At 36.5% G+C, this 25901-nt stretch overlaps 1 protein-coding gene across 3 annotated transcripts in view; it reads left to right on the top strand.

Moving 5' to 3' along the window:
• LOC113810776 (26S proteasome non-ATPase regulatory subunit 10-like) overlaps positions 1-25901 on the top strand; it is a 101789-nt gene that overhangs the window by 75830 nt on the left and 58 nt on the right. For all 3 annotated transcript variants that reach the window (XM_070115603.1, XM_070115601.1, XM_070115602.1), the window contains 3 exons: positions 8840-8938; positions 23828-23926; positions 25590-25901. The exon at positions 25590-25901 is cut by the window's right edge. In XM_070115603.1, the coding sequence (XP_069971704.1) occupies positions 8840-8938; positions 23828-23926; positions 25590-25825 (434 nt within the window). In that variant the 3' untranslated portion in view covers positions 25826-25901. The remainder of the gene's footprint in view (positions 1-8839; positions 8939-23827; positions 23927-25589) is intronic.

Raw genomic sequence — 25901 nt, 5'->3', positions numbered from 1 at the left:
TTTTCCTTGATTTCGTTATTTTTCGATGGCATTTGGGCGCATGATCTTCCTTGCCCGATGCTCCCTCTTGGTCTATGCTCATCGCAGGCAGATGGAAGCTCTTGGTAGTCCCTAATCAGTGACCGAATGGAATAGGGATTCAGAGTTGAGATTCCAAGGGGGTTAGGGATTTAGAGTCTGGATTCTAAGAGGAATAGGGATTTAGATTTGGATTCCAAGGGGAATGGGGATTTATGGTTTAGATTCCAAGGGAATAAGGCTATAGAACCTGTGCCTCTTTGTTGTGCATTGATGTATGTCTTATTCTCAGCAAAGTGACAATTTAGTGCAATGAACTGATGTGAATAAAAGTATGATTGATTGATTCATGTCACGATCAAGAATTGACTGTTTTGCTTTAGTTGCTGAAAGAGTGACATTATAAAAATTGTAAAAAGCAAATTATCAACGAAGAGTTGCTTCAGAGAAAGAAAAAAAGAGGAAGAAAACTGATGGCTATGGTACTCCATATAAATTTCTTAGCGTGACTTGAAGGCACTAGCCTCCGGCTGGGCCGCGAGAAGAGCCATTGATCATTTCCAAATTACGTAGAATTATCATTTACTTGGCTGAACGGTATACTCACGCTTTTGTATTGCATATTGTAAACACTGTGTCGTGAAAGACTTGCAAACCTAACAGTAACAAAAATAAGGCTTAGCCAACAAACAAAGGAAGTATCAAACGTCCCAATTTGGTTTAATTCGCTTAGTACATTAAAGAGTGATTGTCCCAAGGGGACTAAAGGCTGAAAGAGTCAGCATAAGAGTAGATTTGGGAGTGATATGATGATAAAAACGATATTGATAATAATGATAACAATGGTAGGAACAGGAAAATAATAAATAGGAGTAGTAATCACAATTTCAATGATAATTATGTTATTCCTATCGTTATTACAGTTATGACAATAAAATGAAGATAATAGTAATAATAATAACAATGTAGATAATTGTTTTTGTGATAATGAAAACTCTAATGTTAACATTGATTTTTATCATGATTATTTCTATTAATATGGCAATTGTTGTTGATGATGACTTTATTAATGTTAATGTGAATATGGCAATGATTATAACAATATTCATGATGATAGCAATAGTAATGGTAATGGTAAGAATAACAATAAGAGGGATGATATAAGTGAAAATGATAATTACATTAATGATAATGATAGTAGTCATAATGATAATGATAACTAAGACGACGATAATGATAATGATACCAGTAGTAATGATACTATCATTATTATTACTAATAATGATAATGACAATAATTAAAATGAAATGATTATACTGACAATGATAGCGACAGCAACAGCTGGAAGATGCATTCGAAAGAGAAAGGGAGAGGGAGTGAGACGAAAGAGACAGTGAGGTGATGCGACAGGACAGGACTGATGAGGGAAAAAGTGAGCCGTCCTCACTTTCTCATTCCTTTAGGTTTTTGTTGTTTCTGCCTTGTTCCTTTCTCCTATTTATCATTCCTTTTATTCCCTTCTTCGGCCTCCTTTCTTTCACCTCGCTGTCCCTTCTTCCCCCCCTGTTCTTTCTTTTATCATGCTCCTCCATTATTTCCCCACCCTCTTTCACTTCCACTCCCATTCCCTCACTCTGGTGACTGGGCAAGTGGACAAGACTTAGAAGCTAATAAGTGCCGTTCGTTTTCCAACAGCTGATACGATTTCTCACTCCCCTTTCCACTACCTTTATCTGATATCTGTATCTCGTTCTTTTCCACTTGTTCTTTTCTCCCTTCCTCTTACCCTGCCCTCGACTTCATCCTTCCTTCCATTCTCCCTCTCCCCTTCCACTTTTCTTAATGCTGAATCGTTAGCATTTCCTCACTGTTGCAAAGAGGAAGTTGCTACAGACGAATATAATTAAACGAGAAAAAGGGATAGAATGATGGAGAATAGACAAAGAGGGAATGAAGATAAACATACTTTAGGAAAAAATCTGTCGATCCCTTTAAATTGCATTAAACCGTATCTTCTAGCCCCCATCCCCTGCCTGTCCCCTATACCCTCTTTCTCCCCCCTCCCCCTCACCTTCCTCCCCCTGACGTCTCTTCCTCCCTGCCCCTGGGTCGTCGGCCTTTTCGCACCATGGACGAAGGGGTAAAACTACCATGGAAGGAGAGCAAGCAGAAAGCACCTGCCGAATAGCAATAGAAAACGAGCTATGTAGCCTGTCTCAAGACAAAGTCATCGAGACCGAGTGTGCATAGTGGGATCAGTTAACGAAGTGAATACATGATGCTGAATGCTCTCACTTAGGCATGACTGCGCTCAGACGACGTTAGTCCCTAATCATAACCTGAACTTGTGATATTTTTATATGCTATTAATCTTTGTTTCAGAATGTTAATCACCAACATTTACGCATTCCAAAGAATAGTTGCGTAAAGAAAATTATGAAATAGATGAAATATTCCATCATTTCATTGTTTCACTGAGGATCAAAGGATACGACATTCGACATGTTTCCTCTAGGAGACTTCAACACAACGTCTCTGAGTGCTGCCGACTTTTTTCGATAATCTTTCATTTCTGGTTATCTGCCTGCCCCCTTAATTGTACACAGACACAAATCTGTTTAGAAATTCCCAGATATACAGGTTAAAAAAAAAAAAAAAAATACTCGTGAACACATGCTCTCCCGAAATAGATACTTTACCTACCAAAAACACCTGACCTTGGCTCACACAGGCAGAAGTACCCCCACAAAAAACTTTTTGAACATAGAATTAATGTATGGCCAGAAATATACACATGCACGCACATATATTCATGTATAGACGCGAACATAAACGCATTTGCCATAATAAGGAAACATCAACACACAAAAATTAATACATATACCAGAAAAATAACACATTTTCATATATTCACCTGCTAACGTATTGCAGGCCCAGCCAGACACGCTTTATTATTGCCTCGGTTTTATATACTTGTGCTTAAGTGTGTGCGTGTGCATGTGGTATGAATCATATGGCTGAGAAGAGGAGCCGCAGGGATAAAAGATGGATTCACGAGTGCAATTGCAAGCACTCTTTGTATGCACTGACGAAGCAGAGGGAAGGCGTGCAAGGAAGAGAAAGTGAGAGAGAGAAATAGACGGGGAGAAGAGGGGGAAGGCTGACAAGGAGGCCAGTAAACTGTCCTTCGTTTCGCAACAAATGCTGATGCCCTTTCTCTCTCCTTCTTTCCTCACCTTTATCAGTTATCTCTACCTCGTTCCATCCCTGTTTTTTTCTAGTTTTTCCCTCTTTCTCTCTCCCTATCTCCTTTAGCTTGCCCTTTCCCTCACTATTCTGACCTTTCTTCTTCATTCTTCCACGCTCCGTACTTATTTTCAAACATCATTTACTTTCACTCTCTATCTTTTCCGCCTTGCCCCTCTCCCTCCTTTTCACTCGCGAAGCTCAGTTCCCCTCTTTTACTTTGAAGAAGAACGAGAAATGCAGAGTATAAGATAAGCACAGATCCATACTGTTTCCTTCCTCCTCTTTCCCCTTCTCTAACCTTCTCTCTCTTCTCCATCCCTTCCATCTAGCCTCTCACCTATACCCTCATCCTTCTCCCTTCCCCCTTCCGGTCGCTCTAATCCCCCTCCCCCTTTCTCTCCCTTCTTCCCCTCGCGTCCCTTCCTCCCTGACACTGGGTTCTCGAGGGATGAAAGTGCCATACAAAGGGGATTCAGCACAAAGCACATGCCAAACAGCAATAGAAATCGAGCCAGATAGGAAGGTCAAAGATCAAGGTGGAAGGAAAATTGCGAGACAGATTATAGAGACTGTAAGAGTGAGAAAAAGCACTGGTTGTGGTCGCTATCTGTCGCCAGCTCTCGTCTGCCGACTTCCAGGTAGAGGAGAGAGAAAAGAATCCACGAAGGTTCCTGCTCACGTGGGCCGGCAGAAAATGATGCCAACTCCTTGGTGGCTAATCTCAGTGTCTCAAGTCTCCGAAGTTAGAAATCCCGGGGAGACCCTGATTTCCTTGTTCAATTGGGATAGTCTGTTCAGTCAGGTCTGAACACAAGCTCCATTGTGATTGGTGGAAGCAAGAAAATAGCAATAACAAAAATAATGATCATGGTAACACTAGTAATAATGATTATGACGGAAGTAATGGTAATAAGGATGATAATAACCATTGTCATTAATTGTATTATTATTTTCATTTCTAAAACTATCATTTCATACTTTTATTCTTCTTTCATGTCATTATTCTAATTTATTTTGATGCTGTTGATTGATGATTGTAATTAGAGTAATTGTATTATAATTATTATCATATTCTTCAAGGTTAAAATTGTCTTGGTTATTATCATTATATTTTTTATTTTATGCTGTTGTTGTCATCATTATTCATATTTGCTATTGTTATCATGATCATTATTTGGGTGCCTGGCCGTCCGTCCGTCCCCGAAGTACATTATTAAATGTTTTGTTTGTTTAAATCTCATCAGTAATATAAGCACCGATAAACATATCAATGCATTCTACCCTATGCTTATAGTGCATCGACATGAAGATATCGATACTTATATCATAGATTAACGAAGCACGATTTACTGAACCTTATTATTCACATTATTCATTATATTTGTTGATTTGGTTATGGCATTAGCTCATGAGGGGAAAACAAGAGAGGAGCATATATGATTAGTACAAATGTTATCTTTTAAGGAAAAGAACTTCAATAACAGTTTCTATTTCCACTTGAAAAACGCCGTTGAGAGCAATTTTCACGACACGAAAGGTGGCCAGCATTGTGTACTGTAGATCAGACACCGATTCCCAACTGACAAAGAACTCTGCTGGCTTTAAAAACTCCACAGCCTTGAGGAATGTCGGCGCCATTGGGCTCGAGGAATCGCTGCTCCTCATGGCCGCCGCGGGGCTGCAGCCTCACGCGCCTGCTGGTGACGCCGAGCTCCTCTCCGCCTCCACGCCGCTGGGTGTGGGCGGAGGGTGGCGAGCAGTGCCAGACGGGCGCGCGTTGCAGAGTCGCGGGGAGCTACAGAAAGGAGTCAGTTTCACGAGGTCCTTCCAAGCCTCACAACAGTTTCAGCCTAATTAAACCTTGTCAGTGAGCGGGATCGAGAGATGCATGACAGGCCAGGCAGAGCTGGAGTTTGGCATCGTCATTCCTGTTATGGACTACATTATTAGTTCGTTGTGGCTACTGATTTAGTTTCTTGTAAATCACTACTACCAGTAATTACTATGGCCATAAAACTGAATCTGTTATAGTATCCACTGTTGTAAAAACTAGAAGAGAACCTTAGTGTTTAAGTCTTAGACACATAACTTGTTGCTCAACGCATTCGGCGCTGACCAGGATTCCAGGAGGCGCCAAAAGATATTTGAATACCACAAGTGTGTACACAGAAGCATACAACAGGATACTTACTGCACAACCAGTAGCACAGACTTGCAAGGTCAAAACTTCGTTCATCTGAATACAGAATTTTTACTAAACCTGTTTGAACTGTTTGCCCTTGACCTGACAATAAAGCCTTGCACTCTGGGAGGTTAGATAAGTTTATGTCATGATATCTGACCGGTATGAAATAGAATGAAAAATATATATCAAAATGGCTTCATCTTCAGAGTGACGTCATTTAATCGCGAATTGAAAATATTGTGCAGTGAGTCTGTCATCCCGGAGAGTGGAGATGGCAGGGAATAGATAATGTAGTGATAGTGAATAGCATTACAATCATGAGCCGTGTGTGGCGGCGGTGTGTATTGGATTTTTATCAGCTAATAAAAAGTGTCCAGATATTTCTGCGAATCTTAACATATTCTCACCATGGACTTAAAATCACATAGGCTGTTCATCTTGCAATGATCGCTCCATATAGCTCCCCTCTCCCTCCGTCTCCTTGTTTGTTTAGCTCTCTATCTCTAGCTGTTTCATTTTCTCTCTCTCTCTCTCTTCCTCTCTTTCACCTCTCATCTTCTCTCCCTCCCTCCTTCTTTCTCTGTCTGTCTAATTGTAACCCAGCGGTCTGTATCATATTACTGAGATGTGCATGATATTATCCTTTGTATTTATTGTTATATTCTGCATAATGTACATGATCTTACATACTTCTCATATGTGAATCTTCTCACATGCACTTATACACAAACATATGCATATACAAATGATTATAACTGTTATAAATATTTGTTGTGGGAATCACAATCATAATAATAATAGTAATATCACTATTATCATGATAATAATAGGAGATATAATAATGATGAAACAATTGTAAAAGCGAGACAAAGAATTAGAGAAGGAGTATGAATAGGAAGAATAGTGGCGCTGATAATATCAACAACAACAGCAATAATAAGGTCGATGTGTAATGCTAAGGATAAAAATGTCTATGATGAAGCAAAGATAAGAATAAGAACAGAAAGAAGCAGCAGCAAAAGACAATAACAATCACAGTCGTGATTAAGGGAACACTAACATGAATAAGGATTATCTTCATGTCGCTAATGAGGTTCTTATGATATTAATGAAAATATTTAGAAGCAATTACAATCAGCATGAGAATATGGAGAATTACCAATATTTCGGGAACAGCATTAATCATTATAATAATCAGAGTTCTTAAAGTTATTACGAATATGATGGATATGATTCCTGTTCTTATCTTCATTAAGTAGAAGAATAGAAAATAGGAGGATATGATGCTAATCATAGTGTGACTAATGATGAAAGCAAAGATTTGAATGATGTCCATGGTAATAAACATAATGATGTGAATCATTTTATGACTACTAGGAATTATAAGGATGATGCAAATGGCAATGATGATGTTCATGGTTGAACTAACAAGATTTCCCTAAACTTCCTGGCAATATCACCCTGTTTTTTTTTTTTTTAATTTCCCTGCCCCCGTCCTATGGAATTGCCATTATCACCAATTTTTTATCATCGTTATCATGATCATTTGAGTGCGTGCCGTCCGAAGGTGTTCTCAGACCAATTGCCCGGAAATAAGTTTTTTAACTGTCTTGTTAATTCAAACTTTCATCTATAATAAAACAATTGTAAACTCATACCAATGCACAAAACCTCATGAGTGTAGTGCATTATCATTAACATATTGATGCTTATGTTGTAGATCAAAGTTTAAATGAACAAAACATTAATGAACATATTTATGGGTAACTGGGGCGAGAACACTTTTTGACGCGTAGACCTTTGTGTATGTTGTGATTATTATTACTACTACTATTACAACTGGTATGATGAATAGTATCAGTTGCAGTTGCTTTGTTTAATCTCTTTCCTCTCCTCCTCTCTCTAGACGGGGGTGGGGGGAGAGGGGAGGGGGGCACGTCTCTGGATCAGAGCTCCAGGTTCCCGCCTTTGGTGTGTTGCCAATGCATGATTTTCTGTTCATTTTCTCTGCCTTCAAAGAAACGGAATGAGGTTAATAATAATAAACTTATGAAGTGGACATGCATGTGATGTGCTTGTGCCAGATGTGAGCATAAGAATTGCCGCGTATGCTATTTATCAAATTGCAATATTGAAAGAGGAGCCAAATAAAATAAATAAATTCATAAAGGTACATGAAAGGACAGGCACTAGGATTGTACAAGAAAGTCACAGTTATCAAATATTTACGGAATAAGTTTGTACAACTGGCACCATTGCATTTTTAAATCACAGTAACTCCGTTGACTGAACACTTTGAACGTCGCTCCGTCACTTTCATAAATTCATACATATAAATTGATATATATATATATATATATATATATATATATATATATATATATATATATATATATATATATATATATATATATATATATATATATATATATATATATATATATATATATATATATATATATAATACATATGTATATATATATAATACATACATATATATATATAAAGTACATGTGTATATATATGCACTTATATATTTATGTGTTTATATATGTATATAATATGTATATATATATATATATATATATATATATATATATATATATATATATATATATATATATATATATATATATATATATATATATATATATATATATATATATATATATATATATATATATATATATATATATATATATATATATATATATATATGTATGTATGTATATATATCTATATATATATATATATATATATATATATATATATATATATATATATATATATATATATATATATATATATATATATATATATATATATATATATATATATATATATATATATATATATATATATATATATATATATATATATATATATATATATATATATATATATATAGATATGTATATATATATATATATATATATATATATATATATATATATATATATATATATATATATATATATATATATATATATATATATATATATATATATGATACATACGTATGTATAAATAATGCATATAAAGGAAAGAAAAAAATATAGATATCTATTTCATGCTTGTATGAATGTATGTTTTCCTCATTTGTATTCAATATTTCAATTAGCATGAAAATAAACACATTTTGAATATCACAAAAAATTCCTAAATTCTTCTTATTTATTCTTTAAAACTGTGTTCTTGGCCTCAACTCCACTGACGATATTAAGGGTGATTTTTTTTTTTTTTCATTGGTCTTTACATCTGCATGTTCCATTTTTTCATAAATTTATCTTTTACTATTTGTGACACATTCATCGTTATGCATTTTCTGTTTGCAATATTTTGTCTTCCGGAAATGGGAAAATTAACCCAAGTTTCTCCCTTTTACAGAGTGGACTCCCCTGCACTTCGCCTCTCGATATGGTCACTTCGCAGTGGCTGAACTCCTGGCCGCCAAAGGAGCGGACCTGGGAGCGAAGGACGTCGACGGTAAGGCAATTTCAGAGACGACGGACGCAGTTGGTCCGGGTTTCTTTATTTCTTTTTTCTCTTCTTTTATATTCTTATTTCATCTATATTTCTAAGCACCGGTCGTGATTGTCATTTTGATGTTCGATTTAAATTGTAGGTTTCGCTACCATTGTTGATGTATTGGTTTTAACATTATAAAGATTATTCTTATTATACATTATACAACAATATTTTTGCTTCTGATTGATTTGCGTGTAATTAATGGATAATTTCGATGACAATTATGTAAGTTATAATGATTGAAAGTGATAGGGTAAGATAGGGATAGGACGGAGGTAGGATAGGGCGAGGAAAAGGGAGGTAGGACGACGAGAGAAAGGAGTGGGAGAGGGATAATGCGCGTAGAAGTAGAAGGGAAAAGAGGCGACTAAAGCACAGTGGGAAGAGGGAAGGGGAAGGGGGAGGGGGAGAAAATGTGGGTCATAGGAGAGGAGCTCCACGATCTCTAATAAATTATTTCATGTTGCTTTTATCAGCAATGGAAAAATAGGAGAGCAGCTCTGGCCAAAGGATCATTCATTAGTGCCATTATATCTTAGCAACATAATGTATAATCAACAGTAGTATTACTTTTCTCGATATCATTATAGTTGTAATATTTTTAGTCGTGGTTTCACTGAGATCCCATCTCATTATTACCATTGCTACTATCATTTGTTACTATTATCTTCATCACCATTTCCTCATCATCATTATAAATAGTGCAATTGATCTTTAGTTCAAGAAAGCAATCTGAAGGGAATATCGAGTACCTGCTGCACTGTTATTTTGTTTTCGTGAAAAAAATAGTTTTAATATCATATCTTTAACCGGTATAAATTTTCTGAGGTGCAATAGGCAGAAAGAAAGAAAGAAAGAGAGGCGGCATTTAATATTGCATGAATCCTTGTGTTTAGAACCTTTTCCCTCTGGCCCCTTATTCGTATCTCACGCATATCTCTCTCTTTTCTCTCTCTGTCGCTTCCTTTTACCCTCCGCCCTCGCCTCCCCTTCCCCTTTTCCTCGCATTATCCTCCGCCTTCCTTTTATCTCCATCTTCCTTGCCTCTCCCTCCTCCTCCTCCTCCTTTCTCGCCATGCTCCCCTCATCTGTTTATAGTTATTACCAATATTAATGTTACTATTGCTTTTATTTTTTCATCAGTATTTCAAGTCTCTTCATTAGTTGCATTTTGATTGTCATAGTAGTTGCTAATAGTAAAGTATGAAAATTCAGATTCTTTATTATGTTCATTTAAATTTACTGGAGTCATTGCTGCCGTTGAAATTACTTTGAGGAAATGCTAATTACAGGCCAAATATAATTAACTCAAATGATCATCACAATGGATATCAACTCTTTCAGTTCGGACCTACGTTCATGTCGGCAGACTTGTCCATCAGTTATCATGTGTAATAAGGTGTTGAATGCATGCACTTCCTCCTTTTTTCGTGAGTGACGGCAAGACACTGCCATTAACTTGATTAATGTGCTTTGGTAATTATACTCAGGAGCTCATTTCCCTCTTGGTCCATTTGTTCAATTGAGGGATTTAGATTTTTGTGCTTCGTTCTTGCAAATGAAGTATGCCATGTTTTCAGGAAAATGGCAATGCAGTACCATGAACTGATGTGAATGAAAATGCGATTGATTGATTAATGTCATGTTTTACTTTAGTTACAGAAAGATTGAAACTATGTAAATTACCAAAAGCAAATCTACCCACCAAGAGTTCCTTGAACAATAACACGGAGGGACATGGTATTCCACGCAAGGCTTTCCTCCTGACGGGACCTGAAGGCACTAGCCTCCCGCTGGGCCGCGAGAGTAGCCATCGGCCATTTCCAAACTATTTCGAATTAACAACTACCAAGCTTAGTGGTGCAATCACGGTATTATTTCGTATATTTTAAAACCTGCTGTAACTTTTCAAAGACATGTAAACCTAACAGCAGCAGAATAATTGCTTAGGGAAAAAACAAAGTATTAAACGCCCCAATTTTGTTTAATTCGCTTTGTACATAAACAGAGCGGTTGGTTGAAGGGAGCGTGAGGTGGGGCTTTATTTTCCAAGTGGTGGTAGAAATATGACGATGAAGGTAATATTGATAATAATGATGATAATGATAAGAACAGGAAAATAATGACAATAGTAATAGTATCAAATACAATAATGATAACTACTTAACAATTACTATTATGGTTATAATGACAATATATTCATAAAGATAATAGTAATAGTAATTTTGGAATCTAATATTATTATTACTATTATTATAATAATGATAACAGTAGTATTAATATCATTTTTATGATTATTCTAATCATTATTGATATATATTATTAGTATCACTATTGTTGTTGAATTTTTAAATATTGTTATAGTGAATATGGCAATTATCATAACGATATTCATAACGATAATGATAGTAATGGTTATGATGAAAATAACAATGGAAAGGATGATGATATTAATAATGAAAAGGAGGACATTAATGATTATAATGATAATAGCCATAATAATAATGATAATGTTGACGACGGCAATGATAATAACAATCGAAACAATACCAATACCATTAACACTACAAATAATGATAATGGTAATAATCAAAACGAAATTATGATAATGATAATTAATTGAAATGAAATTATGATAATAATAGTTGATATTAGATTATGATAATGGCAATAATTAAAAAGAAATCATAATAATGATAATGAAGGTAGTAATAACTGCTGGAAGAGGCATAAGAAAGAGAAAGGGAGAGGGAGTGAGGCAAAAAAGGCGGAGAGGAGGTGATGCGGTGAATTGAACGGGACTGACGAGGAGGAAAATAAACTGTCCTCACTCTTTTTCGTTCCTTTAGCTTTTTGTTGTTTCTCCCTTGTTCCTTCCCACCAGCTCTTTTATCTCATGTTCCCTACTCCGGTCTCTCTTCTTTCTTTCATCACGCCTTCCCCTTCTTTGTTCCCCTTTTTTATTCTATTTTCATCATGCTCCTCCCTTATCCCCCCCCCCTTCTTTCACTTTCACTCTCATTCAGCTACTCTGATAACTGGAGTGAAGTGGACAAGATCTAGAAGTAAAAAACTCGTTCGATTTCCAACAACAGCTGACACGGTTTTTCACTCCTTCCATCTACCTTACCTGATATCTCCATCTCTTTCCTTCCCATGAGTTCTTTTCTCCCTTTCTCTGTCCCCTCTCCCTTCCTCTTGGCCCTTCCTTCGACCTCATCCTTCCTTCCATTCTCCTTCTCCCCTTCCACTTTCTTAATGCTGGATCCTTAGCTTTTCCTCACTGTTGCTGTGAGGAAATTGCTAAAGGCGAAAGTAATTAAACGAGAGAAAAGGGACAGATTGAAGGAAAAAGGATGAATGGAGAACTAAGATAAAAATAGAACTTAAGGCAAAATATCAAATTATTCCTTTATACTACATTTAATCATATTTTTTCGCTCCCTCCCCCTTGCCTATCCCTTGTCCCCCTTCCTCCCTGCCGCTGGGTCGTCGGCCTTTTCGCACCATGGATGAAGGGGTAAAACTGCCATGGAAGGAGAGCAAGCAGAAAGCACGAAGACGAACGAAGTGAGAACATGATGCTGAATGCTCTCACATACCCATGACTGCGCTCAGAAATGCCCATTTAAGGCAGAGTCAGGGAGTACGACGTTGGCCCCTAATTATGAGCTGAAATTTGATATTTTATGTGCTCTTAATTGCTCTACCAAAATGTTAATTACCAACGCTTACGGATCATCAAAAACTGAAATGATTTTTATCATTGTAATTATATTTACAAACGGTATTCACACCAATGATATAAATCCAATAACTAGGATAATGATAATGGATATTGATGAGTTTTAATGCCTGTAGTATTAGTACTAATGGTATGACTATCAGTATTGATAGTAATAATTATATTGAGTATAAAAAAGGTAATCATGATGACGATGGTGCTGTGTTTCAGCATTTGTAACATTAATCAACTGAACAAATTCAGATTAAAGCATTGGGATAACTATGTTCATTTGATATGATTTTAGTCACAATTAATACCATATCAAAGAACATATCATTCAAACTCAAAGCCATTAGTGGTGACGTGGAGACAAGCTTCACGAGAAGAGAGGGTCGTGGCAGCGAATGTATGAAGCTCTTTTATCGAAGCTTAGGCTTCGCTGCTGAAGCAAAAGGCTTCTCAGTAATGAGCAGTGAACGCAAGATTCGCTGTCCAAGCAATGAGCATGAGACTCACAATGAACCAGGAGGAGGGCAGGGAAATTGTGATTTTCAGGGATTTTGGTAATTAACCAAAGATGGGATGCTGATGCAATGTTAAAATTATTATGTAAAGTGTTATTTCTTCATTAGTGATGGACATGGGTTATACCTCTATGCGTTTGTTTATCAAACGATGTGACTACTACCAGGTGGTACCTGAGATTTCATCCTTTTTCTTGTTTATTTCTTTCTTATATCAGTGAATATTCATGAACACTTGGGCAAGTAAAGGTGTCCCCGAATTCCGAAAAGTTCGCAACCCTTCGCATCCTACGTTCCAACCATCATAAAAATTGTTTCCCGGACCCTCACTATAAGTCCCATGCGATTGTGAGCCTTATAGTGATGAGGCAGCGAGCCTTGTGTTCACTGCCAATTCCTAGGAGAAGCGCAATGCTTCCACAGTGAAGCCTATGCTCCGATGGTTGAATCTTTTACTCACTTGTTTACAGTGAATTCTCTGTTTACTGCCACGATCTTCTTTATTGGTGAAGCTTCTTGTCTCCACATACGCCCAGATGGCTGCGAGTCTAAATAATATTCGTTATAATGACTGAAAGTAATCGGGTAGGATAGGGATAGGACGGAGGTAGGATAGGGCGAGGAAAAGGGAGGTAGGACGACGAGAGAAAGGAGTGGGAGAGGGATAATTTATTTTATGTCGCTTTTATCAGTAATGGAAGAAGAGGATCATTTATTAGTGCCATTATATCCTAACAAAATGTATAACTAATATTAGCGTTACTTTGATCATGATCATAATAGCTGTAATGGTATTTTTTGGTCGTGGTTTCACTGAAATTCCATCCTATTATACCCACTGCTACTATTGCCTGTCACTATTATCTTTAACACCATACCCACCAGTATCACCATCTCATCATTATCAGAATTGCAATTGTTCTTTAGTTCAAGATAGCAATCTAAAGGGAATATCGAGTATCACTGGTGCACTGTTACTGTGTTTTCGTGAAAAAAAATTGTTTTTTTATCATAATTTTGCTGGTATACATTTTCTGAGCTGTAATAGACAGAAAGAAACAAAGTGAGGCGGCATTTAATATTGCATGAGTCCTTGTGTTTAGAACTTTTTCCCTCTGGCCCCTTATTCGTATCTTACGTTAATCTCATTTTTTTTCTCTCTCTCTTCCTCCCTCGCTTGCCTTTACCCTGAGCCTTCGCCTCTCCCTTCCCCTTTTCCCCGCATTGTCTTCCGTCTTCCTTGTATCTCCATCTTCCTTGCATCTCCCTTCTCCCCCCTCCCCTCTTCCCTGCTTTCTCCTCCTTTCCCGCCATGCTCCTCCTGAGCTCTCTATGGTTATTATTATTATTATTAGTAGTAGTAGCAGTAGTAGTAGTAGTAGCATTATCATCCTCATTAGTATTATAAGTATCTTCATTAGCTGTTTCATGATCGTCATAGTGGTTGGTATAAGTAAACTATGATAATTATGTCTTTCTTGTATCAATTGTTGTTAATAATGTCATTATCTTCACGTTAGGTTAACACTGCTACTATCAGATTATTAATATACATATTTGCATAAGTATCGTCATATAATATGTAGGCATTGCTGCCACTAAGTGCTAATCAAGGGCAAAATATATGTAACAAAATTAGCGTGACAATAGATATCAAATCTTTCACTCCGGACCTGCGTTCCTATCGGCAGACTCGTTCGTATTCAGTCATTTTGTCTAAGAAATATTTCCCCCTTTCTTCCGATCAGCGACGGCAAGATCTTTTCCTTGATTTCGTTATTTTTCGATGGCATTTGGGCGCATGATCTTCCTTGCCCGATGCTCCCTCTTGGTCTATGCTCATCGCAGGCAGATGGAAGCTCTTGGTAGTCCCTAATCAGTGACCGAATGGAATAGGGATTCAGAGTTGAGATTCCAAGGGGGTTAGGGATTTAGAGTCTGGATTCTAAGAGGAAAAGGGATTTAGATTTGGATTCCAAGGGGAATGGGGATTTATGGTTTAGATTCCAAGGGAATAAGGCTATAGAACCTGTGCCTCTTTGTTGTGCATTGATGTATGTCTTATTCTCAGCAAAGTGACAATTTAGTGCAATGAACTGATGTGAATAAAAGTATGGTCGATTGATTCATGTCACGATCAAGAATTGACTGTTTTGCTTTAGTTGCTGAAAGAGTGACATTATAAAGATTGCAAAAAGCAAATTACTAACGAAGAGTTGCTTCAAAGAAAGAAAAAAAGAGGAAGAAAACTGATGGCTATGGTACTCCATATAAATTTCTTAGCGTGACTTGAAGGCACTAGCCTCCGGCTGGGCCGCGAGAAGAGCCATTGATCATTTCCAAATTACGTAGAATTATCATTTACTTGGCTGAACGGTATACTCACGCTTTTGTATTGCATATTGTAAACACTGTGTCGTGAAAGACTTGCAAACCTAACAGTAACAAAAATAAGGCTTAGCCAACAAACAAAGGAAGTATCAAACGTCCCAATTTGGTTTAATTCGCTTAGTACATTAAAGAGTGATTGTCCCAAGGGGACTAAAGGCTGAAAGAGTCAGCATAAGAGTAGATTTGGGAGTGATATGATGATAAAAACGATATTGATAATAATGATAACAATGGTAGGAACAGGAAAATAATAAATAGGAGTAGTAATCACAATTTCAATGATAATTATGTTATTCCTATCGTTATTACAGTTATGACAATAAAATGAAGATAATAGTAATAATAATAACAATGTAGATAATTGTTTTTGTGATAATGAAAACTCTAATGTTAACATTGATTTTTATCATGATTATTTCTATTAATATGGCAATTGTTGTTGATGATGACTTTATTAATGTTAATGTGAATATGGCAATGATTATAACAATATTCATGATGATAGCAATAGTAATGGTAATGGTAAGAATAACAATAAGAGGGATGATATAAGTGAAAATGATAATTACATTAATGATAATGATAGTAGTCATAATGATAATGATAACTAAGACGACGATAATGATAATGATACCAGTAGTAATGATACTATCATTATTATTACTAATAATGATAATGACAATAATTAAAATGAAATGATTATACTGACAATGATAGCGACAGCAACAGCTGGAAGATGCATTCGAAAGAGAAAGGGAGAGGGAGTGAGACGAAAGAGACAGTGAGGTGATGCGACAGGACAGGACTGATGAGGGAAAAAGTGAGCCGTCCTCACTTTCTCATTCCTTTAGGTTTTTGTTGTTTCTGCCTTGTTCCTTTCTCCTATCTATCATTCCTTTTATTCCCTTCTTCGGCCTCCTTTCTTTCATCTCGCTGTCCCTTCCCCCACCCCCCCTGTTCATTCTTTTATAATGCTCCTCCCTTATTTCCTCACCCTCTTTCACTTCCACTCCCATTCCCTCACTCTGGTGACTGGACAAGTGGACAAGACTTAGAAGCTAATAAGTGTCGTTCGTTTTCCAACAGCTGATACGATTTCTCACTCCCCTTTCCATTACCTTTATCTGATATCTGTATCTCGTTCTTTTCCACTTGTTCTTTTCTCCCTTCCTCTTACCCTGCCCTCGACTTCATCCTTCCTTCCATTCTCCCTCTCCCCTTCCACTTTTCTTAATGCTGAATCGTTAGCATTTCCTCACTGTTGCAAAGAGGAAGTTGCTACAGACGAATATAATTAAACGAGAAAAAGGGATAGAATGATGGAGAATAGACAAAGAGGGAATGAAGATAAACATACTTTAGGAAAAAATCTGTCGATCCCTTTAAATTGCATTAAACCGTATCTTCTAGCCCCCATCCCCTGCCTGTCCCCTATACCCTCTTTCTCCCCCCTCCCCCTCACCTTCCTCCCCCTGACGTCTCTTCCTCCCTGCCCCTGGGTCGTCGGCCTTTTCGCACCATGGACGAAGGGGTAAAACTACCATGGAAGGAGAGCAAGCAGAAAGCACCTGCCGAATAGCAATAGAAAACGAGCTATGTAGCCTGTCTCAAGACAAAGTCATCGAGACCGAGTGTGCATAGTGGGATCAGTTAACGAAGTGAATACATGATGCTGAATGCTCTCACTTAGGCATGACTGCGCTCAGACGACGTTAGTCCCTAATCATAACCTGAACTTGTGATATTTTTATATGCTATTAATCTTTGTTTCAGAATGTTAATCACCAACATTTACGCATTCCAAAGAATAGTTGCGTAAAGAAAATTATGAAATAGATGAAATATTCCATCATTTCATTGTTTCACTGAGGATCAAAGGATACGACATTCGACATGTTTCCTCTAGGAGACTTCAACACAACGTCTCTGAGTGCTGCCGACTTTTTTCGATAATCTTTCATTTCTGGTTATCTGCCTGCCCCCTTAATTGTACACAGACACAAATCTGTTTAGAAATTCCCAGATATACAGGTAAAAAAAAAAAAAAAAAAAAATCGTGAACACATGCTCTCCCGAAATAGATACTTTACCTACCAAAAACACCTGACCTTGGCTCACACAGGCAGAAGTACCCCCACAAAAAACTTTTTGAACATAGAATTAATGTATGGCCAGAAATATACACATGCACGCACATATATTCATGTATAGACGCGAACATAAACGCATTTGCCATAATAAGGAAACATCAACACACAAAAATTAATACATATACCAGAAAATTAACACATTTTCATATATTCACCTGCTAACGTATTGCAGGCCCAGCCAGACACGCTTTATTATTGCCTCGGTTTTATATACTTGTGCTTAAGTATGTGCGTGTGCATGTGGTATGAATCATATGGCTGAGAAGAGGAGCCGCAGGGATAAAAGATGGATTCACGAGTGCAATTGCAAGCACTCTTTGTATGCACTGACGAAGCAGAGGGAAGGCGTGCAAGGAAGAGAAAGTGAGAGAGAGAAATAGACGGGGAGAAGAGGGGGAAGGCTGACAAGGAGGCCAGTAAACTGTCCTTCGTTTCGCAACAAATGCTGATGCCCTTTCTCTCTCCTTCTTTCCTCACCTTTATCAGTTATCTCTACCTCGTTCCATCCCTGTTTTTTTCTAGTTTTTCCCTCTTTCTCTCTCCCTATCTCCTTTAGCTTGCCCTTTCCCTCACTATTCTGACCTTTCTTCTTCATTCTTCCACGCTCCGTACTTATTTTCAAACATCATTTACTTTCACTCTCTATCTTTTCCGCCTTGCCCCTCTCCCTCCTTTTCACTCGCGAAGCTCAGTTCCCCTCTTTTACTTTGAAGAAGAACGAGAAATGCAGAGTATAAGATAAGCACAGATCCATACTGTTTCCTTCCTCCTCTTTCCCCTTCTCTAACCTTCTCTCTCTTCTCCATCCCTTCCATCTAGCCTCTCACCTATACCCTCATCCTTCTCCCTTCCCCCTTCCGGTCGCTCTAATCCCCCTCCCCCTTTCTCTCCCTTCTTCCCCTCGCGTCCCTTCCTCCCTGACACTGGGTTCTCGAGGGATGAAAGTGCCATACAAAGGGGATTCAGCACAAAGCACATGCCAAACAGCAATAGAAATCGAGCCAGATAGGAAGGTCAAAGATCAAGGTGGAAGGAAAATTGCGAGACAGATTATAGAGACTGTAAGAGTGAGAAAAAGCACTGGTTGTGGTCGCTATCTGTCGCCAGCTCTCGTCTGCCGACTTCCAGGTAGAGGAGAGAGAAAAGAATCCACGAAGGTTCCTGCTCACGTGGGCCGGCAGAAAATGATGCCAACTCCTTGGTGGCTAATCTCAGTGTCTCAAGTCTCCGAAGTTAGAAATCCCGGGGAGACCCTGATTTCCTTGTTCAATTGGGATAGTCTGTTCAGTCAGGTCTGAACACAAGCTCCATTGTGATTGGTGGAAGCAAGAAAATAGCAATAACAAAAATAATGATCATGGTAACACTAGTAATAATGATTATGACGGAAGTAATGATAATAAGGATGATAATAACCATTGTCATTAATTGTATTATTATTTTCATTTCTAAAACTATCATTTCATACTTTTATTCTTCTTTCATGTCATTATTCTAATTTATTTTGATGCTGTTGATTGATGATTGTAATTAGAGTAATTGTATTATAATTATTATCATATTCTTCAAGGTTAAAATTGTCTTGGTTATTATCATTATAATTTTTATTTTATGCTGTTGTTGTCATCATTATTCATATTTGCTATCGTTATCATGATCATTATTTGGGTGCCTGGCCGTCCGTCCGTCCCCGAAGTACATTATTAAATGTTTTGTTTGTTTAAATCTCATCAGTAATATAAGCACCGATAAACATATCAATGCATTCTACCCTATGCTTATAGTGCATCGACATGAAGATATCGATACTTATATCATAGATTAACGAAGCACGATTTACTGAACCTTATTATTCACATTATTCATTATATTTGTTGATTTGGTTATGGCATTAGCTCATGAGGGGAAAACAAGAGAGGAGCATATATGATTAGTACAAATGTTATCTTTTAAGGAAAAGAACTTCAATAACAGTTTCTATTTCCACTTGAAAAACGCCGTTGAGAGCAATTTTCACGACACGAAAGGTGGCCAGCATTGTGTACTGTAGATCAGACACCGATTCCCAACTGACAAAGAACTCTGCTGGCTTTAAAAACTCCACAGCCTTGAGGAATGTCGGCGCCATTGGGCTCGAGGAATCGCTGCTCCTCATGGCCGCCGCGGGGCTGCAGCCTCACGCGCCTGCTGGTGACGCCGAGCTCCTCTCCGCCTCCACGCCGCTGGGTGTGGGCGGAGGGTGGCGAGCAGTGCCAGACGGGCGCGCGTTGCAGAGTCGCGGGGAGCTACAGAAAGGAGTCAGTTTCACGAGGTCCTTCCAAGCCTCACAACAGTTTCAGCCTAATTAAACCTTGTCAGTGAGCGGGATCGAGAGATGCATGACAGGCCAGGCAGAGCTGGAGTTTGGCATCGTCATTCCTGTTATGGACTACATTATTAGTTCGTTGTGGCTACTGATTTAGTTTCTTGTAAATCACTACTACCAGTAATTACTATGGCCATAAAACTGAATCTGTTATAGTATCCACTGTTGTAAAAACTAGAAGAGAACCTTAGTGTTTAAGTCTTAGACACATAAGGACTTGTTGCTCAACGCATTCGGCGCTGACCAGGATTCCAGGAGGCGCCAAAAGATATTTGAATACCACAAGTGTGTACACAGAAGCATACAAAAGGATACTTACTGCACAACCAGTAGCACAGACTTGCAAGGTCAAAACTTCGTTCATCTGAATACAGAATTTTTACTAAACCTGTTTGAACTGTTTGCCCTTGACCTGACAATAAAGCCTTGCACTCTGGGAGGTTAGATAAGTTTATGTCATGATATCTGACCGGTATGAAATAGAATGAAAAATATATATCTAAATGGCTTCATCTTCAGAGTGACTTTATTTATTCGCGAATTAAAAATATTGTGCAGTGAGTCTGTTATCCCGGAGAGTGGAGATGGCAGGGAATAGATAATGTAGTGATAGTGAATAGCATTACAATCATGAGCCGTGTGTGGCGGCGGTGTGTATTGGATTTTTATCAGCTAATAAAAAGTGTCCAGATATTTCTGCGAATCTTAACATATTCTCACCATGGACTTAAAATCACATAGGCTGTTCATCTTGCAATGATCGCTCCATATAGCTCCCCTCTCCCTCCGTCTCCTTGTTTGTTTAGCTCTCTATCTCTAGCTGTTTCATTTTCTCTCTCTCTCTCTCTTCCTCTCTTTCACCTCTCATCTTCTCTCCCTCCCTCCTTCTTTCTCTGTCTGTCTAATTGTAACCCAGCGGTCTGTATCATATTACTGAGATGTGCATGATATTATCCTTTGTATTTATTGTTATATTCTGCATAATGTACATGATCTTACATACTTCTCATATGTGAATCTTCTCACATGCACTTATACACAAACATATGCATATACAAATGATTATAACTGTTATAAATATTTGTTGTGGGAATCACAATCATAATAATAATAGTAATATCACTATTATCATGATAATAATAGGAGATATAATAATGATGAAACAATTGTAAAAGCGAGACAAAGAATTAGAGAAGGAGTATGAATAGGAAGAATAGTGGCGCTGATAATATCAACAACAACAGCAATAATAAGGTCGATGTGTAATGCTAAGGATAAAAATGTCTATGATGAAGCAAAGATAAGAATAAGAACAGAAAGAAGCAGCAGCAAAAGACAATAACAATCACAGTCGTGATTAAGGGAACACTAACATGAATAAGGATTATCTTCATGTCGCTAATGAGGTTCTTATGATATTAATGAAAATATTTAGAAGCAATTACAATCAGCATGAGAATATGGAGAATTACCAATATTTCGGGAACAGCATTAATCATTATAATAATCAGAGTTCTTAAAGTTATTACGAATATGATGGATATGATTCCTGTTCTTATCTTCATTAAGTAGAAGAATAGAAAATAGGAGGATATGATGCTAATCATAGTGTGACTAATGATGAAAGCAAAGATTTGAATGATGTCCATGGTAATAAACATAATGATGTGAATCATTTTATGACTACTAGGAATTATAAGGATGATGCAAATGGCAATGATGATGTTCATGGTTGAACTAACAAGATTTCCCTAAACTTCCTGGCAATATCACCCTGTTTTTTTTTTTGTTTTTTTTTTTAATTTCCCTGCCCCCGTCCTATGGAATTGCCATTATCACCAATTTTTTATCATCGTTATCATGATCATTTGAGTGCGTGCCGTCCGAAGGTGTTCTCAGACCAATTGCCCGGAAATAAGTTTTTTAACTGTCTTGTTAATTCAAACTTTCATCTATAATAAAACAATTGTAAACTCATACCAATGCACAAAACCTCATGAGTGTAGTGCATTATCATTAACATATTGATGCTTATGTTGTAGATCAAAGTTTAAATGAACAAAACATTAATGAACATATTTATGGGTAACTGGGGCGAGAACACTTTTTGACGCGTAGACCTTTGTGTATGTTGTGATTATTATTACTACTACTATTACAACTGGTATGATGAATAGTATCAGTTGCAGTTGCTTTGTTTAATCTCTTTCCTCTCCTCCTCTCTCTAGACGGGGGGGGGGGGGGTGTCTCTGGATCAGAGCTCCAGGTTCCCGCCTTTGGTGTGTTGCCAATGCATGATTTTCTGTTCATTTTCTCTGCCTTCAAAGAAACGGAATGAGGTTAATAATAATAAACTTATGAGGTAGACATGCATGTGATGTGCTTGTGCCAGATGTGAGCATAAGAATTGCCGCGTATGCTATTTATCAAATTGCAATATTGAAAGCGGAGCCAAATAAAATACATTCATAAAGGTACATGAAAGGTCAGATACCAGGATTGTACAAGAAAGTCACAGTTATCAAATATTTACGGAATAAGTTTGTACAACTGGCACCATTGCATTTTTAAATCACAGTAACTCCGTTGACTGAACACTTTGAACGTCGCTCCGTCACTTTCATAAATTCATACATATAAATTGATATATATATATATATATATATATATATATATATATATATATATATATATATATATATATATATATATATATATATATATATATATATATATATATATATATATATAATACATATATATATAATACATATATATACATATATAAACATACATTTATATATATGTATATATAAATATATGCATAGATATAGAAGTACATGTGTATGCATATATGCACTTATATATTTATGTGTTTATGAATGTATAAATATGTATATATATATATATATATATATATATATATATATATATATATATATATATATATATATATATATATATATATATATATATATATATATATATATATATATATATATATATATATATATATATATATATATATATATATATATATATATATATATATATATATATATATATATATATATATGTATGTATATATATCTTATATATATATATATATATATATATATATATATATATATATATATATATATATATATATATATATATATATATATATATATATATATATATATATATTTATATGTGTATGTATATATATATTACATATATATATATATATATATATATATATATATATATATATATATATATATATATATATATATATATATATATATATATATATATATATATATATGTGATACATACCTATGTATAAATAATGCATATAAAGGAAAGAAAAAAATATAGATATCTATTTCATGCTTGTATGAATGTATGTTTTCCTCATTTGTATTCAATATTTCAATTAGCATGAAAATAAACACATTTTGAATATCACGAAAAATTCCTAAATTCTTCTTATTTATTCTTTAAAACTGTGTTCTTGGCCTCAACTCCACTGACGATATTAAGGGTGAAAATATATTTTTTCCATTGGTCTTTAAATCTACATGTTCAATTTTTCATAAATTTATCTTTTACTATTTGTGACACATTCATCGTTATGCATTTTCTGTTTGCAATATTTTGTCTTCCGGAAACGGGAAAATTAACCCAAGTTTCTCCCTTTTACAGAGTGGACTCCCCTGCACTTCGCCTCTCGATATGGTCACTTCGCAGTGGCTGAACTCCTGGCCGCCAAGGGAGCGGACCTGGAAGCGAAGGACGAGTATGGTAAGGCAATTTCAGAGACGACGGACGCAGTTGGTCCGGGTTTCTTTCTTTATTTTTTCTCTTCTTTTATATTCTTATTTCATCTATATTTCTAAGCACCGGTCTTGAATGGCATTTTGATGTTAGATAAAGTTGTAGGTTTCGCTAGCATTGTTAATCTATTGTTTTCTTATAATTGATTTTTTATTATCTATCTTCTTACGTAATTTTCGCTTCTGATTAATTTGCTTGTAATTAATGGATAATTTCGATGACAATTATGTAAGTTGCAATGAGTGAAAGTAATAAGGTAGGATAGGGATGGGACGGAGGGAGGATAGGGCGAGGAAAAGGGAGGTAGGACGACGAGAGAAAGGAGTGGGAGAGAAGTAGAGGGTAAAAGAGACGAAGAAAGGAGAAGAGGGAAGGGGAGGGAGGGAGAGAATGGGGGGGTAATAGCAGAGGAGCTCCGCGATTTTTAAAAAATTATTTTATGTTGTTTTTATCAGTAATGGAAGAAGAGGAAAGCGGCTCTGGTCAAAGGATCATTTATTAGTGACATTATATCCTAACAAAATAATGTATAATTATCATGAGTATTGTCTTACACATCATCATAATAGTTGTAACAGTATTTTTTGGCCGTGGATTCCCTGAAATTCCATCTTATTATTACCACTATCATTTGTTACCATTATCCTTATCATCATCTCATCATCATTATCAGTAGTGCAATTGTTCTTTAGTTAAAGAAAGCAATCTGAAGGGAATATCGAGTATCTGATGCACTGTTATTTTGTTTTCGTGAAAAAAATAGTTTTAATATCATATCTTTAACCGGTGTAAATTTTCTGAGGTGCAATAGGCAGAAAGAAAGAAAGAAAGAGAGGCGGCATTTAATATTGCATGAATCCTTGTGTTTAGAACCTTTTCCCTCTGGCCCCTTATTCGTATCTCACGTATCTCTCTCTCTTTTCTCTCTCTGTCGCTTCCTTTTACCCTCCGCCCTCGCCTCCCCTTCCCCTTTTCCTCGCATTATCCTCCGCCTTCCTTTTATCTCCATCTTCCTTGCCTCTCCCTCCTCCTCCTCCTCCTTTCTCGCCATGCTCCCCTCATCTATTTATAGTTATTACCAATATTAATGTTACTATTGCTTTTATTTTTTCATCAGTATTTCAAGTCTCTTCATTAGTTGCATTTTGATTGTCATAGTAGTTGCTAATAGTAAAGTATGAAAATTCAGATTCTTTATTATGTTCATTTAAATTTACTGGAGTCATTGCTGCCGTTGAAATTACTTTGAGGAAATGCTAATTACAGGCCAAATATAATTAACTCAAATGATCATCACAATGGATATCAACTCTTTCAGTTCGGACCTACGTTCATGTCGGCAGACTTGTCCATCAGTTATCATGTGTAATAAGGTGTTGAATGCATGCACTTCCTCCTTTTTTCGTGAGTGACGGCAAGACACTGCCATTAACTTGATTAATGTGCTTTGGTAATTATACTCAGGAGCTCATTTCCCTCTTGGTCCATTTGTTCAATTGAGGGATTTAGATTTTTGTGCTTCGTTCTTGCAAATGAAGTATGCCATGTTTTCAGGAAAATGGCAATGCAGTACCATGAACTGATGTGAATGAAAATGCGATTGATTGATTAATGTCATGTTTTACTTTAGTTACAGAAAGATTGAAACTATGTAAATTACTAAAAGCAAATCTACCCACCAAGAGTTCCTTGAACAATAACACGGAGGGACACGGTATTCCACGCAAGGCTTTCCTCCTGACGGGACCTGAAGGCACTAGCCTCCCGCTGGGCCGCGAGAGTAGCCATCGGACATTTCCAAACTATTTCGAATTGACAATTACCAGGCTTAATGGTACCATCGCGATATTATATCGTATATTTTAGAAACTGTTGTAACTTTTTCAAAGACCTGCAAACCTAACAGCAGCAGAATGATTGCTTAGGGAAAAAACAAAGTATT

The sequence above is a fragment of the Penaeus vannamei genome, chromosome 37 (assembly GCF_042767895.1).
Source record: "Penaeus vannamei isolate JL-2024 chromosome 37, ASM4276789v1, whole genome shotgun sequence".
NCBI classification, from domain to species: domain Eukaryota; kingdom Metazoa; phylum Arthropoda; class Malacostraca; order Decapoda; family Penaeidae; genus Penaeus; species Penaeus vannamei.
This window is presented reverse-complemented; position numbering and strand designations above follow the sequence as displayed.